The 19,951-nt window shown below is 49.2% G+C and overlaps 2 protein-coding genes across 9 annotated transcripts in view; one reads left to right on the top strand and one right to left on the bottom strand.

Moving 5' to 3' along the window:
- The window catches only part of PRUNE1 (prune exopolyphosphatase 1), a 19,955-nt gene extending 9,000 nt beyond the window's left edge, over positions 1 to 10,955 (bottom strand). For 2 of the 4 annotated variants that reach the window (XM_019799771.2, XM_019799770.2), the window contains exons 1-2: positions 10,814 to 10,955; positions 9,449 to 10,666 (exon numbers count right to left, since the gene is read on the bottom strand). Coding sequence is in view for 2 of the 4 variants with exons in the window: in XM_002919325.4 (XP_002919371.1) it covers positions 1,339 to 1,541; positions 2,075 to 2,167; positions 9,449 to 9,487 (335 nt within the window). In the remaining 2 variants the exon portion in view is untranslated. Of the gene's footprint in view, positions 1 to 1,338; positions 1,542 to 2,074; positions 2,168 to 9,448; positions 10,667 to 10,813 lie in introns of those variants that run through there. The other 2 variants (XM_002919325.4, XM_011225142.2) reach the window with 2 other exon arrangements.
- Positions 10,861 to 19,951, top strand: MINDY1 (MINDY lysine 48 deubiquitinase 1). 5 transcript variants are annotated; one of them, XM_034654232.1, is made up of 12 exons: positions 10,910 to 11,019; positions 11,113 to 11,499; positions 11,979 to 12,034; positions 14,588 to 15,403; positions 15,772 to 15,829; positions 16,224 to 16,288; positions 16,697 to 16,855; positions 17,199 to 17,301; positions 17,647 to 17,789; positions 18,543 to 18,734; positions 19,052 to 19,195; positions 19,415 to 19,951. In XM_034654232.1, the coding sequence occupies exons 4-12, from the start codon at positions 14,951 to 14,953 to the stop codon at positions 19,493 to 19,495; spliced, it is 1,398 nt and encodes a 465-aa protein (XP_034510123.1). In that variant the 5' UTR covers positions 10,910 to 11,019; positions 11,113 to 11,499; positions 11,979 to 12,034; positions 14,588 to 14,950; the 3' UTR covers positions 19,496 to 19,951. The 5 variants fall into 5 exon arrangements, with proteins under 5 accessions (XP_002919399.1, XP_034510123.1, XP_019655332.1 ...); XM_019799773.2 differs by having other exon boundaries at positions 11,963 to 12,034; XM_002919353.4 differs by lacking the exon at positions 11,979 to 12,034 and having other exon boundaries at positions 10,861 to 10,956.

The following is a 19,951-nucleotide window of genomic DNA, read 5'->3' as shown; positions in this document are numbered from 1 at the left end:
CTATCTTAATTCGAATCCATCCCCTCCTTTCCAAACCTCTGCTACTGCCTTATTCTAGGTCCTCAATTTCTCTCACCTGGATTATTCCAACAGTTTCCTAACCAAAGACCTACTCCTGGTCTCAGGCACCCCTTAAGCTGTCCTCCACAAAGCTGCTGAATGATCATTTGAAAAATGCAAATTTGATTCTGTTTGGATCTGGAATAAATATAACCCACAATAGTTCCCCACTACCCTAACATCAAGTCTAGTCTCCACAGGGTCTCCATGATCTGGCCCCCACCGACCTCCCTAGTCTCACCTCTTCCTCTGTTCTACTTCTGTCACATTTTATGCTCCAGCCATGCAAGATAAATTCCAGTTCTCCCAATTCACCATGCTATTTCATGCCTGCCTGCCTTTGCTTATATTAATTCCTTTCCCCACCTGGGTGCGCTTCCTAACTACCTCACCTCCCCACTCCAGGAGCAAACACTCAAGAGTGAGATCAAGGGTCAAATCTCTTAGGAAACCTTTCCTCCTCACACCCTCCACTCCCTTTGAGCATATTTAACTCCCCCATCCCCATGCACCTCTTGTCCTCTAGAGTGTCGGTTATCACACACCTCTACCACCCGGCACAATGCAACTAATGAGATATTGCCTTCCGTAGGAAATAGTTTTGCTTGTTTTTTTTTTAAGATTTTATTTATTTATTTGACAGAGAGAAACAGCCAGCGAGAGAGGGAACACAAGCAGGGGAAGTGGGAGAGGAAGAAGCAGGCTCATAGCAGAAGAGCCTGATGTGGGGCTCGATCCCAGAACGCCGGGACCACGCCCTGAGCTGAAGGCAGATGCTCAACGACTGTNCAGCCGGTGAGAGAACAGAAGCAGGGGGAGTGGGAGAGGAAGAAGCAGGCTCCCAGCGGAAGAGCCTGACGTGGGGCTCGATCCCAGGACTCCGGGATCACGCCCTGGGCCGAAGGCAGGCGCTTAACGACTGAGCCACCCAGGCGCCCCTTGTTTTTTAAATATTAAAAATAGAGTTGCAACCACTATTCAAAGGTTTCTATAACAATAAATCTGCCACAAAATAATGATACCAAAGGGAGATTTAAATGATTTCTGAGTTCTCCTTTAGTTTGACCATATCATGTTTCTATTTCTTTTTGTTAAACTTGCATAACTGGAGAACTGACAACATTTTCTGTTAATTTCCTACATCTGAGATAACCCAGCAATTATAATTAGCCTGTGAGATCCCCGAGAGCAGAAATTCTTTCTTCCTCTCTTTATTTCTTACTCATCAGAGCTCAACATGGCACACGATAAAAATCAGCTTAACTTCCTTCTACTTACTTGGGTAAGACATGATGGTCAACAAGGATAAGGGTGAGTTGGCCAGCCTGGTGCAAGGCATGGAGGTCAATCTCATCCCGGAAAATCAGGAGGGACTCTGGAATGTTAATCTTCTGAAGGAAGAAGACATTGTCACCTCGAAGAGGTAGCTCAGAACGATTTATATTTAAGACTGGCACAAAGACTTCCTCAGCCTCTGTTGTCTGGATAAGGAAAGTGAAAAGCACACATGGCAATGTTTTGGAATAAACAGGAAAAATAACAAGATTATTGGGACCAAAGGAGATGTGATCTTGGGTAAGTCACTGCCCTTCTCAAAGCCACAATTCCAGTTGATAAAAATAAAAGGACAACTCTTGCCCTCTGTCCTTCTTAGCATAACACGAAGGTCAGCAAGATAACTCATGGAAAAGACCTAGTTCCAGATGCTGCTGAGAAGGGATTATCAGTCCTCAGGAGCTGACCTGGGCATGAGATCACTGGTACACAGAAGAACTCAATAATCAACTGTCTGAATATTGCTTTATGATTTACAAATCCTTCAGAACACATTTACTCATTGATCCTCCCAGCAACATTGCAAAATAGTATCATTTCAGATTCTACAGATGGTGACCCGAGACCCCAGCACAGTCAAGGAATTCAACTGACCCAAGACTAAATAGTGCTAAGTGGCAGAGCTGGGTCTTGCATTCAGATCTTTTCGTTCTACGGGACTCTGCTGCTAAGCACTCACCTTTGCCAGGTAAAAAGCCAGGGCAAGAGCTGACACCATGGAGTCCAAGTCGCAGGCTTCATTTCCCAGCACAACGTGTAGCGGCCGGGACTCCTGGTGAGGAAGGAGAATGGGACACTAGCAGAAGCATCTCTATTTCCATTTACCTATACGCGAGCAGGGCTTCACACACCTCTTCTCACTGATTTTCACAGAGGAGGGAGGTCAGATAATCTTACAGGTCCTCATTTCATGGATGAGGATGTTGGCTGAGAGGCCAACCATGTCTAGCTAAGTTTAAGCATCCCACATGTATCCAATAAGTAGAAGGGCGCCCTTTCTTCTTCTACATCATCTCCTTGATTGTCAGCTTAAAGAAGAACAGCAGTAAATAATTCTCTAACTTCTTATGCTTCTTTGGGCACTCGAGAAATCAAAGGTAGAGCAACTGAGGTAGCTGACGGATTCAAGCCATATCAACCCCAGTTTGTTTTTTTGTTCCCCGACCCCGGCCATTTTCAAAATAGGGAAAAGCATCCTTACAGTTCTAAATCATAAGAGGTGAAGAGCTCTTGAAAATAAACGTAAAAATAAAATCTAGCCCATGATCCAGTTATCCAGCCCAAGAAAACTCCCCCAACCCAGAGAAGCCTATGATAACCAGATACAACAACACTCTCGCCACCCAGGACACAGACACTTCCCCAGCAGGTTCAGATCAAAACAAGAACAGTTGCTGCTGCTGGAACTTTTATTTTTACAATTTATTTTTATCATTTGTTCCTATTTTTTACATAATCTCCACACCAAATGTGGGGCTCGAACTCATGAGCCTGAGATCAAGAGTTGCATGCCCCAACGAGCCAGCCAGGTGCCCTGGAACTTTTATTTTTAAAGCTTTGAAAAGTCCAGCTAGTAATAAGAACTGTGGAAGGAGGGATATCTGCTGTAACTAACCTTGTTCCCTTGCATCTCCCTAGCTATCAGAGTCTTAAATAAAAGACATTAAAAACACAGTGCCCGCAATAGCAGAGACAAAGCAGGGTTTTGCTTTGTTTGGAAACATTTATTTTATTGAGTGTGCCATGCATTGCTCTAATATTTTTACATGCATAAACTAACCATTTAATCTTCGAAACAACCCAAAGAGGTAGGTACTTTAAGAATTATTATTTCAGGGATGCCTGGGTGGCTCAGTCAATGAAGCATCTGCCTTTGGTTCAGGTCATGATCCCAGGGTCCTGGGATCTAGTCCTGCATCAGGCTCCCTGCTCATCAAGGAGTCTGCTTCTCCCTCTCCCTGCTGCTCCCCCTGCTTGCGCTCTCTCTCTGACAAACAAACAAATAAAAAATCTTAAAAAAAAAAAAGGAATTATTATTTCATTCTGGGAATGAGCATTCTGCCAGATACAATGAGACCCTAAAGTCCATGGCTCAGCTTAAGGCACAAGAATTCTCTCTTACCAGTTTACTTTTGAACTTGTTTTTTTTTTTTTTAAGACTTTTTTAATTTATTTATTGGACAGAGACAGAGACAGCCAGCGAGAGAGGGAACACAAGCAGGGGGAGTGGGAGAGGAAGAAGCAGGCTCATAGAGGAGGAGCCTGACGTGGGGCTCGATCCCACAACGCCGGGATCACACCGTGAGCCGAAGGCAGATGCTCAACCGCTGTGCCACCCAGGCGCCCCTACTTTTGAACTTCTATCTCAGCCTGCCTCTGACAGAGGAAGGTGTAAGAGACAAAAATGAAACGTATCAGTTATAGCAGAGTTTCCTAATTTCAGTACTATTGGCATTTTGGACTGGATCATTCTTTGTTGTGGGTGGGGCTGTGCTGTGCGAGGGAGGGCGTCTGGCAGCATGCCCGGACTCCACCCACTAGATGCCAGTAGCACCCTCAGGCATGACAATCAAAAATGTCTCCAGATTTGCCAGATATTCCGGAGAGAGGGGGAGGGGGCAAAAATCACCACAAGCTGAGAACTACTGGGTTACAGACAGGTGAAAATCTGAACACTCTGACTTCTTCAATCAGGAAAGATTTGCTAGATGCAAGAGTTTCAAAAAGTAGTAAAGGGGTTCAGGGGAGCAAAACATAGCAATTAACAGTTATCAAGTAATGTAACTGTACGAGGAAAGGGAATCTCAGCAAACCTAGAATCATCTTGCCTATTTGGCTGTTACCCACTCCCCTCCCTCTCCCAGAAAGCTACAGCCAGAAAGGTACAATTTTACAAGACTTCTGGTGGCATAAATTGCCCTATCCAGTGAATAGATAGAGTGGTTTTTTTTTTTTAAGTTTTATTTATTTAAGTCATCTCTACACCCAACATGGGGCTCAAACTCACAACCCAGAGATCAAGAGTCAGTTGCTCTTCCGACTGAGCCAGGCACACGCCCCTGGTTTTTGTTTTTAAACCGCCTTTTGGGGCACCTGGGTGGCTCAGTCGTTAAGCGTCTGCCTTAGGTTCAGGTCATGATCCCAGGGTCCTGGGATCGAGCCCAGCATGGGCTCCTTGCTAGGCGAGCCTGCTTCTCCCTCTCCCTCTGCCTGCTGCTCCCCCTGCTGTGCTCTCTCTCTGTCAAGTAAATAAATAAAATCTATATTAAAAAAAAAAAAAAACAAAACCCACCTTTTCCCACATCTCCTATTCCCAACCCTCCAGAGAAGTACAAAAGGCAGAGGTTACCTGTCAAGGTTTTGCAGAAAGGATCTCTGGGGAAAGTCTGCCCTTATGTTCTTCCCTGCACATTTCTCTAAGCCTACATTACATGGGTGGCAGCCCAGACCCGCTCATACTGAACAGTAGGGGAGAGCAGAGATTTTCAATATTACCTCTTTTCCTACATAATACGAGAATTCAGTCCTACAGTAACTCCTGTAACTTGCAATTCCTCCTCCTGGTACCAGAGAAAGCCCCCCTGTTTCCTGGATACCAAGAACCGCCCAGATGGCTGTGGACCAAAGTGACAACAAAGCACTTGAGGTGAGTAGCTGCAGAGAGAAAGTGCTCACTGAAGCAGTAAGGCGGGCCCCACGCTCCCTAGAAAGGGCGCTGTATCATAAACACGCATGGCCATATGGTCCTGACGCTGGAGAAAAAAGGGGCGAGGAACGGAGAAAAGGCAGAGCAAGCGGGACAGACCTAGAGCTGGGCCCCCGAAGAAACTTTCCCAAAGTCCTCACATTAGTGCTGCTTCCGCTGCATCAGGACCGGTCAGATCCCCAGAGTGGAGAGAAGGCCAAGCAGAAAAGCAGAACGTAGGGACCACATACACCTCTGTGACTCTGAGGAAAAATGAAATCCACAGGAAAGTGAATAACTCATCCCTTGCTCAGGCAAGCCAAGAGAGTACCCAAAAGGAATGAATACAAAAGGAATCCTCTGGGACTTTTGCCATGGCTTGGAACAGGACGGAGCAGGGGCTGTGGTGGCCTTCCTCTCCTTGCTGGGGCCCACCATCACCCCAGCCTGTCCGATCTACTCACCACCCACAAAACGTGCTGTGCATGCTCCCAGTTCTGCCCTTGGCACATTTTGTTCTTCTCTGTCAGAAAGCAGCAGAACTGCCATTTGAAGAGACCACAGACTAGGGTTGAATCCTGGCTCTGCTGCTGCTGTTTTTTTTTTTTTTTTTAAAGGTTTTATTTATTTATTTGATAGAGAGAGCACAAGCAGGGGGAGCAACAGAGGGAGAGGGAGAAGCAGGCTCCTCACTGAGCAAGGAGCCCGATGCGATGCAGGGCTCAATCCCAGGACCCCGGGATCATGACCTGCAAAGAGTCCAAGTCTAACCGATAGAGCCACCCAGACGCACACCCCCTCCCCTGGCTCTGCTTCTTGTTGTGGGACTTGGACCTCTCTATGCCTCATTTTTGTTTTTAAAAATGATAATACTGGGGCACCTGGGTGGCTCAGCCATTAAGCGTCTGCCTTCGGTTCAGGTCATGATCCCAGCGTCCCGGATCGAGTCCCGCATGGTGCTCCCTGCTCGGCAGGGAGCCTGCTTCTCCCTCTCCCACTCCCCCTGCTTGTGTTCCCTCTCTCGATCGATGTCTCTCTCTGTCAAATAAATAAAATCTTTAAAAAATAAAAATAAATAAAAATGATAATACTGTAACCAATTTCGTGAAGCTGTTATAAGGATTAAATGAGATAGCCTACTCTATAGTTGGAAAGATGAAATGCCTTCCATCTTCCTCTTTCTCTACCCGTCCCTCCCTCCTGGTCCATTCACGGCACCTAAAGACCGTCTGTGTCACCTTCCCTGACCACCCAGGCCAGAGCAATCGTCTTCCTCCAGACCTCCAGCTTCCAGCCCTTGTGGCTTTCGCATGGAATTCCTACCTTAAGGAATTCGCTATCTTTTCATGGGCATGTATCTTAATCTCGAATATAGCTTATGACTTCAGCGACTAAACAACAGGGACACTTTGAGAATGAAAAGGGGTGCAGTAAATAGTTATGTCCGAATAAACTAAAACTGTCCTGGGCTGCCCAACTTAGAAGGCACCCTTCTCCTCTTCATTTAGGAAAAACATGTATAACTCTTAACCCCCCACCCCCACCCCATCCTCCACCAGCTGAAAGCACAAGCCAAACAGCCTCGCTTTTCTGACCATCAGAGGAAGAGCGGAGGGCAGATACAGCTCTACTTAGGGCATGAGGAAACCTGTGCTGCCCATGGAAGAAATACAATCTGAGAGCCCCGAGGCAATACAAACTTTTCTTCCTAACAAAGAAACCGACCAACAAAAAAACACCCAAAACCACTAGTCACAATGACTATATCCTGATGCTCTTTGTGACCTCAATGCGGGGAGCGAGGATGGGCTGTAGGGCTGGCAAAGGCAGCCACTTCCCTTCTGAAGCTGCACATGGTCTGGTGCCTCCTCTACAAAACAGTTAATGAGGGAGGAAAAAAAGGAGACAGGGAGCCAGAGACAGAGAAGCCCTCCCAGCACAGAACATGGTACGATACTGACTGACGAAAGTGTCTGAAGGACAGCCAGCCACTCCCGATTCCTGCCTCACGCATTGAGCAGCGCAGGCAACACAGCTTGTCTGAAGGCTGCGGGATGAATACCTACACTTGAATGGGGCTCCACCCTGAAGCAAAGGTTTTCCCCCCACTACTAGTGAAAGATGAGTCACCATGAATAGGACCTTTAGTTCAACAGGATTTCTTTTAAATGGAACATCCTACTATCGTTGTGGCAGAGGCTGTAGAAAATTTCTCTGGTATCAGGTGCCAGGGAAAAAAATGATATCAACAGGAGAGTTGGCTGGTTATCAGCTGCCTCTATCCTGTGTAAAAGTCAAGCATTCACATTTCCCGAAAAGCTAACATAGCTTAACGGAAGCCCTCACACTTAACAGAGTCTCTGTCTAGACAATCATGTCTTTCTTTACACAAGAAACAACAGTGCAGCCTCTGGGGAACTGGATGAGGAGAAGAAAAAAGATCTTGTTCTTTTTCATTTCCTATCTTTTTTGTTATTTAGGTTTTTTCACTGTGTGTATTTACCACTTCTGTAATTAAATGCTATCTAAATTGTTGGCGACCACCTGTATGTCCTGCCACCAGCACCTCCACTAACATTTCCAGAGTCCAATTTTCTCATTTCTCCCAGCCTCATTTCTCTAGGCTGTGTGATAAGAACAACTCTAAGATACAACTTCACCTTCACAAGTTTGGAAAAAGAAAGATCTAGGGGCGCCTGGGTGGCACAGCGGTTAAGCATCTGCCTTCGGCTCAGGGCGTGATCCCGGCGTTATGGGATTGAGCCCCACATCAGGCTCCTGTGCTATGAGCCTGCTTCTTCCTCTCCCACTCCCCCTGCTTGTGTTCCCTCTCTCGCTGGCTGTCTTTATCTCTGTCAAGTAAATAAATAAAATCTTTAAGAAAAAAAAAAAAAAAAGAAGGAAAGATCTAGATCTTGCTCCTTAAGAGATGAATCCAGGCAAAAAAAAAAGGTCAGGATACCAGCAATACTGGAAAAATCCATTATTTTTCAGCTTCATGCTGCTGTAGGAGATACGTTGTAACCTGGGGAGACTCTAAAACATAGATGCATGCAATGAAAGGCCATTTGGTGAGATTTTGGGTCCAAGGGCTCTTTACCAAATGGTGGAAAGGAGACCCGTCATTTGGGTTATAATGGGGGAAGAAATTCCAACTGCTTAGCACTCAGAACTGTGCCACAAAGATTCATTGGTCCTCCAATGAGCTCCCAGTGGTGTAAATCAGGGGTACCAAAACGAATTGGTTCCAAATTGCCCTATGCATTAAATCAACTTTCCCCAAATTTGTATTTCACAAGGAAAAATTTGGTGCAGTTGGCAATATTAAAATTGTCCTTTGCCCCTATACTTCATTTATGCCAGCAGTCAAGTCCACAGAAGGAATAGGTGACTTTTAGGATTTGTTAAAGACCAGAATCTACTGGCTAGGGGAATTTGCAGAGTTTAAGACACTTCAAAAGGAAAGCATTGTCAACCATCTGTCTAGGTCTCCACCTGGGCAGTGTAACTTGAAGTAGGGGGGCCAGGTGACCTAGAGCCTCTCTCTTGTCAGTTTTTTGCTGCTAACTGGGAATAGCAGCCTAATGCTGCCTGACCAGTCAGCATGGCTGGGAGATTCCAACTAGCTCAGAATTCCAAAAATAAGCCACAAAGTATTCAGGAGTCAAGCTTATAGTTTTGATTCCAAACACACTTTGCGCTTATCCCTTCTAGGCGGGGGGATTCTTATGTAATTTATGTGCGTTAAGGCCAAAGAAGAAAACTGGAAGCAAAGGAATGCAAGCTTTGGGTCAACAACAGATACGCCTGCAGTATTGAGCATGTGTAGGTTAAGAACAGATTTAAAGTAAAACGTTATGATTCTCTACTCTAGAATGAGCTCGGCCCGCCGACAGAAACAGCTCTTCTGAGGCAATGAGGCCGGGGGCACAGGTTCCCTCGTACCCCCAGGGCTCAGCTGGAGGCCAATGGCTAAGGAGGCCCGCTGAGTGGTGAACTGAAAGAGGGGCGGGGAGAAAGGGATAAATACACCTCGCGTGGCACGACAGGCGGCGGCACAGCCCTCGGAACTGACCCAGGCGACAGCGAGCAGAAGCTCAGATGCAGGTCCTAGACCCACGATTCCTCCTCCCAGCATTTGGGGAGACCCCAAAGGCAGACGCCCCAAACCGGGAGACTGAGCAGCATTCCCCAGAGCTAGGTTCTCGTTCCTCACTCCTCCGGCCCCAAGCCTGATCTGATCCCAAGCCCCCTCCCCACAGTTCCGTGTCCCCCCCCACACACCACTGGGGCTCCCCAGATCCCAAATCTTCGTTCTTTTTGGACCTCATGCTTCATTCCTTACGATCACAGACTGGGATTCGTTACCTGCAGAGCGGCTCGACAACCCTGCAGGTAGTCCTCCATGGTGAAGTACCAGGTGTGCCACTGCCCCTGGCCGTGGAGAGGTTACCAGGCGAACGCGCCCCGTCCGGGACTCAGGGGCTAGGGGCGAAAGTCAGGAGGCGGGACTCGAACCCGCCACACAGCGATTCGGCCCCAACCCCCGGAGGAAGTGCGTAATCCGGCGCTCCTGGAGTCTGACGTCGCCCCGCCCCCAGCGGCGGAGGCGGAGCTCTGCGCCCGGAGACTCACGGGACCCCCTTCCCAGAGGCGCGAAGTGGGGCGTGGCGCAGGGCGTCCTGGGAAACGTAGTCCAGGAGTTCCGAAATGGCCCCAAGAACGGAGGAAAGGAGAATTTTCCGAGATTACTCATTTGAGAGAGAATGTATATGTGTCACAGTAACCTATGTTTGTGGCATCTGAACTTTCCCTCTCGAGCGAGGCTTATAGCATCTTTCCATTTAGTACACCGAGCATGTGGTTGACATCTTAAATTACAAAAGGCAAAAACTGTTCTTAGTCCTCCTTTCTCGAATTCTCCCCTTTACCAAACTGACCCATGGCGGCCAATTTTCTGCTGTCCGTGTTATAAAAACATTAGAATAATCTTTGACTCCTCTTCTTTACTTAATACCCGCGGTCTCTTGCCAATTCCTGGGGCTACTTTCTGTACAACTCAGGAGTCTGTGTCTCCGGCCTTGGCAAATGTCTCTTCCTTTCCCTGGGCTGTTGTAACCTGGCTTTTTTGCTCCCTGCCTCTCTAATTGTTCAAACTGCCCTTTCAGCCTTCCTAGTTGCTTGAAGTTTCCTCCTACGGCAGCCCTGTAAGTCAAGTTAGGAGGGCCCTTCAGAATGTGGAGCTGGGTTCCAACCTCCCTTAACTGCCACCTTCCAGCCCCACCATAGTGCAGGGTACTGCAAATAAGTGTACTCTCATCATCAAATGCCCCCTCCTTTATTGATCCACCCCTTTTTTTCTTACTGCCAGGTTTTCCTGCTCCCCACCCCCCCCCCACGCCAAGAATTGAAAGGAGGTGACCCATGAGAAGTTGAGGCCTGTGCTGGGAACAAGGACCAGAGCACAGGGGTGTTGGATCTCCTGCTTGCCCAGCTAGTTCTCTTCCCTGCTGCCTCTCCTCCCAGAGCCTGGGGAGTCTTCCACACCTTCTGTACCACCAGCGCACAGCCCAACCAGTTCCATTTCTAGACCAAAAAAAAAAAAAACCAAAGATACAGTAAGGCCCTGGAAAGTAGCAGGGTTTTTTTTTAACTTTAAATGAGTAAATATGCAGATATCATGCTTTTTGGCCCTGCTTCTGTGGATCCATAGCGAAGGCCTGCCAAACCCACCGAGAAAGCCCCAATCCAACCAGCCGCTGCTGTCCAGTCCTGCTCCTCCCCGCGCTCAGCGAGGGCACTTGCTCTTCCCTGTTCTCACCAGAGAGGCACAAGCGCTCCGTCCCTTCCCGCGGCAGGCGGAGGGAAGAGAAAGGGTCTGTTGTTTTTCTCTCCTTGTTTCTCTCTCCCTCGCTACTGATCACCAAGCTGCTGACCAGGTCAGAAAGCCCTGATGGAAATTCTCCAGTGCTGGGCAAGCCCCTCCTCCTCCAGGGAGGTCGTCCTTGACTAATTTTTCTTTGTCCCGATAGGAAAAAAGAAAGAGAGAGAAAGAAAGAAGAAAAACGACAAACTTCCTTTGGAGATCAGCTTGTAGTCCGGGCCTGGAGTGCACGCCCTCGACTCGGCAACTCAGGAACCCTGCAGATGCTCTGAGCGACCTGGGAGCACCTGAGCTGCACTCCTGCCCGCCCCCACCCTCCTCTGGTGACCCCAGTCGTGGGCGTGAGTCCGGAAGTGGCCACGAGCAAGCCGGGACAGCCGCTCATAAACCTGTGTAGACCCGGACAAGCTCTGGCCCCGACAGCTGGAAGGCAGCTGGGGCTGTGGCAGCTGGGGTCACTGTAGCCACCTTCCTCACCGAACTGCCACGGCTGGACCCTGGTTCTCAGTCCTGGAACAGCACCCACTTCTTTAAGGTAAAAACTTTGTTTTAACCATTTCCTTTATCCCCCTCCACCCCCACCCAGTTCTCTTTTTCCTCTGCAGCTCTGGGGAGGTGACATGGAATGTCCCTCCACTTTTGGTCTCTACAGGTCTGGATTTTGAGAGGAGCTAAGGCAGGAGGCACGAGCTTGTAAAAGGGACAAGCTTGGTCCCTTCATTTCCTTCGTTTGATGAAAACATCCCCCTCTCGCTTGCAAGCAAATAGACAGGGCATGGTAGGGGTGGTTGACTTACTTGGGGGCAAAATTTTAAACCCGTAGTTGCATGAAGATTTGGGCCAGACTGAGAAGGAGATTGCAGTGGGAAAGTTCCTGGGGGTGTGCGTGTGTTATTGAAGCTACCCGCCCATTTTATATGCTTCTTCCAACTTTTGGCTATTTACTGCTGCTGCGAGGGAGGGGCCAGGGCTATTTTAACTCCCTCACCCACCGCCAGAGGATAATTCCAGCAGGAGAGAATGCGTGGGACTTGAGAAAAGAAGAGGAAAAGAATGAAATCCGGATTTGTGTGAGTGCCCTCCCCCTCATCCTTTCCTGCTCTGACATACTGGTGCCCACCCCACCAGGAGTCACCTTGTAGAGTGGACATCCTCCATTCCATCTCTTAAGACTTAGCCCACTCAGCTTTGCCCAGTTTCTCCGGAGACCCAGCTTCCTCCAGTTTCCAGCACCTGGTTCCTTTGGGCTCACCCCCCTCCCCAGCCAGCCACCCAACCCCCGCTTAATTATTGATCATTTCTATCATGGGACAGAAAAGATAAGAAACGAACACTGCTTTTCTCCAAGCTCCTCTAACTTCCTCGGGCTCTGGTTTCTGCTTCCAAGGCTCAGCCTAACTGTCATTTGGGAGGGGAGGGGAAAAGACAAGAGAGGAAAAAAGGTGTAAGGTGCGCAGGAACTTTTTGCTAGTCTGATTCTGAATGAACAACTTGTAAATGAGATGCAGCTAGCATAAATTATATTTGAAGCAGAAAGAGGATCAATTTGGGTGACCAGGCTTCTTTTGGCAATTTTTCTGCCTTTCAACTTCATCTCCCAGGCCTTAACCTAGTCCTGAATTCCTGCCACTTTATGAGAAGGAAGCATAGTGTCAGGTTAGGAGGGAGCTGGAGAAAAGACAAGATTTCTGACAAGTCTAATTTCTCTCCTTTTCTTGCCGCAAGTGAGAGGGAGAGGGGAGCTAGGAGGTTGAAGGAAGATGTTCTCCAGGAGACAGGGTTTATGGTTTTGTATTGTTTGCTATCCACAGCCTTAATTAAATGTCTGTGCCAGACTCGATGCTTAGTGCTGATAGAGAACAGGTTAAACAGGTCCAGGGTTTACATCTAAGATGACCTAGGTGGGAATAGACAGAACATTCCCGGAAGTGGGTAGATAAATGTAGAGGATGTATTTCCTTTTTTTTTTTTTTTTAATTTTTATTTTAGGGGCGCCTGGGTGGCTCAGTCATTAAGCGTCTGGCTTCTCTCGGGTCGTGATCCCAGCGTTCTGGGATCGAGCCCCGCATCGGGTTCCTTGCTCAGCAGGAAGCCTGCTTCTCCCTCTTCCACTCCCCCTGCTTGTGTTCCCTCTCTCACTGCCTCTCTGTCAAATAAATAAATAAAATATTAAAAAATAAATAAAGTTTTTATTTTAAATCCAGTTAACATATAGTGTTATATTAGTTTCAGGTGTACAGTATAGCGATTCAACACTTCATACACCACCCAGTGCTCATCACAAGGGAGTATTTCTTTTCTTTTCTTTTTTTTTTTTTTTTAAGATTTTCTTATTTATTTGAGAGAGAGAGAGAGAACTCAAGAGAATCTCCAAGCAGACTCCCCACTGAGCGTGGAGCCATGACACACAGGGCTCGATCTCACAACCCCGAGATCATGACCTGAGCCAAAATTGAGTCCACCATCAAGAGTAGGCAGCCCGACCAACTGAGCCACCCTGGCGCCCCGTGAGCGAGTATTTCTCACGTAAACCAATAATCAGCATTGTCACCTTCTGTGTAAAGAATGAGCAAGAGAGTATCTCTGGGTTTAGGTTGTTTGGGGAGCAGAGAGGAACTGAAGAGAAGTCGCTACCTCAACTCCGGCTGTCAAGAGTTTACTACTGACAGCATTTGTGGGGGGAGTGGTTTTTGTGCTGAAGTTACTTACAGAACCAGTCTCTGATTCAAATCCCCAAGGCCTCCATTTCCCCTCCTGGGCCTACAGGAAGCCCCTCCCAAAACCTTTTTGCTGTGGTTTGGGATTGTGTCAAGTTCAGGAGAGTCCTTTGAGGAGAAAGACTTCTTTCTCACCGGTGTTTATCTTTTGGGATATGATACCGTCTGTCAGTATCTCCACTCTTCACCCCAAGCACTCTGTGACTTAAACTTTTCGCCCTTGGAGTGGAGCGGAGAAGAGGTAACCCTGAGGAGACCTGTGCGGACTCTGGGCGATCAGTGAACAGCCTGGCGGGGAAGGCGGGGCGGGGGGCGGGGTTTGGTGTAGGGCGGAGGAGTGGCCACCGTCTGGCTATGGTGGCGGTTACCAACCTGCTGATTGTTACAGGGTGAGCTAAAGATGACTGTAGTAATAACCATTAGTAGAGCTGACCCTTGAACAACACAGGGGTTAGGTAACTGACCATTCATACAGTTGAAAGTCCACGTATAACTTTTGACTCCTCCAGACTTCTCTAATCGCCTACTGTTGACTGGAAGCCTCACCAAAAACATGAACAGTCAATTGAAATATATTTTGTATGCTATATGCATTGTATACTATATTCTTACAATAAAGGAAGCTAGAGGAAAGGAAATATTGAGAAAATCATAAGGAATACACCTAAAACTAATGTAAATTGTCTGTCAACTATACAAAAAAAGGAAATCATAAGGAAAATACATTTACAGTACTGTTCATATATTTACAGAAAAAATCCGCCTATAGTGGAACCGCGCAGTTTAAACCCTGTTGTTCAAGGGTCAACATTAACATTTCTTTCTCTGTCTTTTTTTTTTTGTCTTTCTCCTTTTACTTTCCCTTTCCCTCCACCTTTTTTCCATTCCTTGTCCTTATCATTTCAGGGAAGGCTGACTCCATCCAATGACTTCAGTCCCACCAGAATCCTTCCTCTCAACCTGAAAGCCCTGTACCCTCATCGGTCCCATGTGGCCACAGCAAGGGAGAGGTGAAAAGAGCTCAGGCTGCGGCCCTTTTTCCCATCTGAGAAAGACACGCACTCCCTGGAGCCAGGAGTAACTGTGTAGACACCATCTAGCCTTCCACACTATAGTCCTTTAATAGGACTTTTCTGGGTTCGTGTGCTTTCCAACCCAATGACCTCCTTCTTACTGGATTGGTCTCTTTGTTACATACCAAGCCTAGATTAGGCAACTCCCTGAGGGCAGGAAAGTCCTTTGGTGCCCCTCAGTTGACCTCTTCTGACCATGGAACACCATCAAGCTGAGCTTCCAGCCTCTGGTGAGGCCGAGATTCCAGAAGCAGTCAGCCCTGAGAACCGTGAGGTCCTGTCACAATCAGATGAGCACCCCCAGGACAGGGGTGCTGCAGATACTGATGGGGCGGCTGGAGAACAGGAGCCAGCAGACCCAGCTTCACTGCCGGCCGAGGGCCAGGATAACCTGGAGTCCCCTCCACCTGATGTGAGTTCAAATCAACTGGGGCCAGCCCACGGGGCACAGCCTGAGGTAGAGACAGTGGGGGCCTGCTCCAGGCCCCAGGAGCTCCCCCTGCCCCCCAGGGCCCGACAGCCTGAGCTAGATTTCTACTGTGTAAAGTGGATCCCCTGGAAGGGAGAACGGACACCCATCATCACCCAGAGCACTAACGGCCCTTGCCCTCTCCTTGCCATCATGAACATCCTCTTTCTTCAGTGGAAGGTAAGAGGGAGTTTGGATGAGGGCTCAGAAATTGCTGAGGAGAGCCCTCTTCCCTGACCCACCTCCTTGAATATGCTGCTGTTCTCAGACCAGGCAAAACTTTCCAGATTATTCTCTGTATTTCTCCTGCTTGAACAAGTGAGATAAGACAAAACAAAACAATTCTCTGTCCTGCTCTTGTATCTTCTACTGTCTAGCAAGTGCAAATGTCTCACAATACTTCACATTCATTCCCTCACTGCAGTTGCAAGCTGCCTTTCCCACCACGCCCTCCCCTTCCCCCCATCCTTCTATGTACTTCTCCTACAGTGCTCTGTGAAGGAAAATGTACACATGGCTAACCCTTTGGTCACCCCGTCTACCTCCAGGTGAAGCTGCCCCCTCAGAAGGAAGTGATCACATCAGATGAGCTCATGGCCCATCTTGGTGAGTGATTAGGCCTTGGAGAGGAATTACACAGAAGGTTCAAGAGGTTACACTTTCCACTCAGCCAGAAATCCAGAATATTGAGGGACTTCCCATTTGGGGCTCTGATGTGGCAAGGAGGGTGAAGGTCTACAGGGCTTCTCTGCAAGGCTGGGGAATGAAAAGCAAAAATCAAGGTGTCAGGAGTCGGGGATTGTAACCCTACTTCTTCCCTGAGCTTTCAGTGTGACCTTGGGTGGGCCCTTCACCTTCGTGAGTGTATTTCTTCCTCTGAGAAGTGAAAGGTCTGGGTTAGATTCTAAGGCTCTTTCCAGCTCTGAAAGTCTGCGGTCCATGACCATTCTCCAGCTTTTGGCACAATTGGGGTAAGCTGATGAGGGGTCCTGTCTTGTAGGAGACTGCCTCCTGTCCATCAAGCCCCAGGAGAAGTCAGAGGGACTTCAGCTTAATTTTCAGCAGGTGAGGCAAAGGTCTGGGGCCACAGGAGTTTGCCGGTTTGTCAGGGGACACCTAGGCTTTGAAGAGAAGCCGTTCTTCTGCTTCTCAGGAAGGGCCCTTGAACGACGGTTTCCTTCTGCAGGGGGAGGGTAGATCTCTGTCCTAGAAAATATGTTCCTTTATATAAGATGAAGAAGGGTTGAGGCAAGGGAGGAATGGAGTGGCCTGTAAGAGAACCAGGGAAGAAAAGCAACAGGATTAATTTGTTATTTCTGGAGCTAGGAGTCAGGGGAGGGGAGGCTAGAGTAGCCATCATTTTCTTTTTTCTCCCCAGCTCTATTAGAATATAACTGACATATAACATTGTGTAAGTTGAAGATGTATAACGTGTCGATGTGATATAGGCATCATTTTCTTTTCTAACCCCAGAATGTGGACGACGCAATGACAGTGTTGCCTAAACTGGCCACGGGTCTGGATGTCAACGTGCGATTCACAGGGGTCTCTGATTTTGAGTACACTCCTGAGTGCAGTATCTTTGACCTCCTAGGCATACCTCTGTACCATGGTTGGCTTGTTGATCCACAGGTGAGGGTGGGATGGCCCAAATGAGACTTTTATCCAGCTCAAACTGACAGACAAGCAATATTTTGTGGGGTGGGTGTTAGGGAGTTAGGGATTAGATTGGCTTGGAAAGGGAATAGGCTTTAGAGGCTGGACTCAGTACAGAATTCCTTGAATTTTAACCTTTTTGGGGGGAGAGGTAACATTCAAATACAGGCAAACCATATGTGCAAAAAGGTCAGCTCTTCAGATATGGAAAGTTTCAGGAACCTTTGGTTATAGGGTTGCAGTCCTGTGGGTGTGCTTCATTTCCTTCCTAAAAAGATCTTCATTGTTTTGGTACCACCCCACCCCACTGCCCATGCAGAGTCCTGAGGCTGTGAGCGCGGTTGGGAAACTGAGTTACAACCAGCTGGTGGAGAAGATCATTACCTGCAAGCACTCGAGTGACACCAACCTTGTGACGGAAGGTGACAGCCCTGCTTTCTCTCCTGTGGGTCTTACGTGGAGGGAATGGTGGCTACTTTGGTTTATTGTTTATTGTCTGTCTCCCCCCACCACATCCCCCTAGAGTGGAAACCCCATGAGCGAGAGTTTGGGGAACTGGCTGTTGCGTTTAGGACCTAGAGCAGCGCCTGGCGCAAGGCAGCCGCTCAGTAACTGTTGTTGGATGAATGAGTACAGCCAGGCTTCGGGGGATCTCAGAACCATCCTTAGGGCTCCTCACAGGGACTCTCTGGGTGATCCTTCTTCCTGTTGTGGACATCGGATTGAATCCAAACCCCTCGTGCCCCGATTTTGTGCTCTTCTGACAGGCCTGATTGCAGAGCAGTTTCTGGAGACCGCCGCAGCACAGCTGACCTACCATGGACTGTGTGAGCTAACGGCCGCTGCCAAGGAGGGTGAACTTAGCGTCTTTTTCCGAAACAACCACTTTAGCACCATGACTAAGCACAAGGTGATGAGGCTTTGGAGATGGCGGGGGGGCGGGGGGGGAGGAGAGCGGGGGTTGCTATCCCTTCCTCGTGGTTTTTTCTTCCGGGTCAGTGTGTCAGACAGGATAGGGTACATTAAGTTCAGGTAACAAATGACCCTGAGAATCCCTGTGCTTTACCACAGCCGAGGTTTATTTCTCATGCTGGATGGTCATTGCAGATTGGCTGCCATTCTATCCCACATCGTCTTCACTCTGGGACCCAGAGAGGGACACCATGCACGCGCTTTTAATGCTTCTGCCTAGAGATGACATGAGTCATTTCTGCTACCTTCTCATTGGCCAAAGCAAGCCTTAAGGAATCAGCCTGCCCTCAGTGGGACAGAAAAGTAAAGTCCTCTCCCAGGAAGGGAATGGAATTAAATGGAAGAGGGAAAGGTCTTTGGCTCTCGAAGGGATTTATCCTCATAGCCACCAAGCGAGCCCAGAGACCCACGAGAAGTAGGGTAGGAAGCAGCATCTTGTGTGGGACCCCAGCCCCGAGGGCTCACACTTGACCACAGTGACTGGCACGCTCACACCCAGCTGACTGTATAGCAGACATCCCGGCCCTCTCCCCGCGGCCGCACAACTGTAAGGGACACGTGTGCTCACACGGACACGCTCTAGCTAGCACACTAGACGATTCAAACGGTCTCTGAGCCTCAGCTCACCCCTGGCAGCAGAGCGCCTCTGGGTCAGCTATCCCGCCGACGAACTTCGTCCTCTTCTCTGCAGAGTCACTTGTACCTACTGGTCACCGACCAGGGCTTTCTGCAGGAGGAGCAGGTGGTGTGGGAGAGCCTGCACAACGTGGATGGAGACAGCTGCTTCTGCGACTCTGACTTCCACCTGAGTCATTCCCTCGGCAAGGGGCCTGGAGCCGGAGGTGGGAGCGGCTCCCCCGAAAAGCGGCGGCAGGTAGACCAGGTGTGTGGGCTCTTTGGGAAGGGTGCGGAGAGCCCGTCTGCTAAGCAGCTCCTCGATGTAGGCGAGTAGCACGCGTCTCCTCGTGTAGACGTCATGACACGTGACGCCTGTGCCACCTTCCTGTCACCTCTGGACCACCTCCGTGCTTGGAGTGTGTTCTCGGTCACCACACAGAATGTACTTGGCTGTGGGTTTTGCTCCGGAGGAAGAGCTCGTGAATCTGAAGAAGAAAAATGCGTTTGGAAACCTAAAGCCAGCCTGAATGTCCCCCAGGCCCCAGCGACCTCACCACTCCTGTTCTGTCGGCCTCTCTCTAGGACTACCTGATTGCCCTGTCCCTGCAGCAGCAGCCGCAGGCCGCGCTGGGTCTTAGCGACTTGGAGCTGGCCCAGCAGCTGCAGCAGGAGGAGTACCAGCAGCAACAAGCAGTGCAGCCTGCGCAGGCGCGGGCCTCCCCGCAGGTGAGCGGGCCTCCCCCCAGCTGATCGGGGGGCCTTCCCCTTCCCACGGGCCAGAGCTCCGCCACGCTCCGCCCGGGACAGACACTCGGTGTTGTGATGCCCGGGTGCTCCTGTCCGGGTCCCATCTTCTCTCCCCACCGCCCCTCCAGATCCTGCCCCCGCGTCCATCTGGAACCTCTGTCCAGGCTGACGAGTGACCCACTGTTAAATCCCATACAGGGGAGAGGAGCCACGTCTGGACGCCAAGTCGGAGAGCGTCGGCAGAGGCCCAAACAAGAGTCAGACTGTGTTCTCCTGTAGCGTTGCCCAGTGCTGGGGCTGCCCTGCCTCTTCCTTCGGAGGCGATGGCTATCCTGCTTGCTCCCCCAGCTCAAGCCCTGACATATGCAGGGTAACTTATTTATGGACTGTGGGGGATCAGAGCAGGCAGTAAATGCCAAGGTCGGACTTGGTAACATCCCGCCCTCATGTGCTGCCACCTTCTCTGCCTCCCAGTCATCAGGGCAACACTGGGGTTGGTGGGGTGAGGATTTCAGGGTTCCAGCTCCCCTTCTCCGGAGTAGTCACACTCATACATGGACTCAGGCTCCAGGGTGAGCTCCCCATCTAGAATGCATCTCCCCTACTTCCACCCCCGTGACTGGCTGGGTCGTCTTGGCGATCCCGCGGCCAATTGTTTCAGGGTTTGGTTTGGGTTTCTATCTCCATTATTTGTAATGCTTTCCTAGGGGTTTGGAAATAAAACTTGTTTCCTGA

The sequence above is a fragment of the Ailuropoda melanoleuca genome, chromosome 2 (assembly GCF_002007445.2).
Source record: "Ailuropoda melanoleuca isolate Jingjing chromosome 2, ASM200744v2, whole genome shotgun sequence".
NCBI lineage: Eukaryota > Metazoa > Chordata > Mammalia > Carnivora > Ursidae > Ailuropoda > Ailuropoda melanoleuca.
Note: the sequence above shows the minus strand (reverse complement) of the source record. Positions and strands in the feature narration are given on the sequence as shown.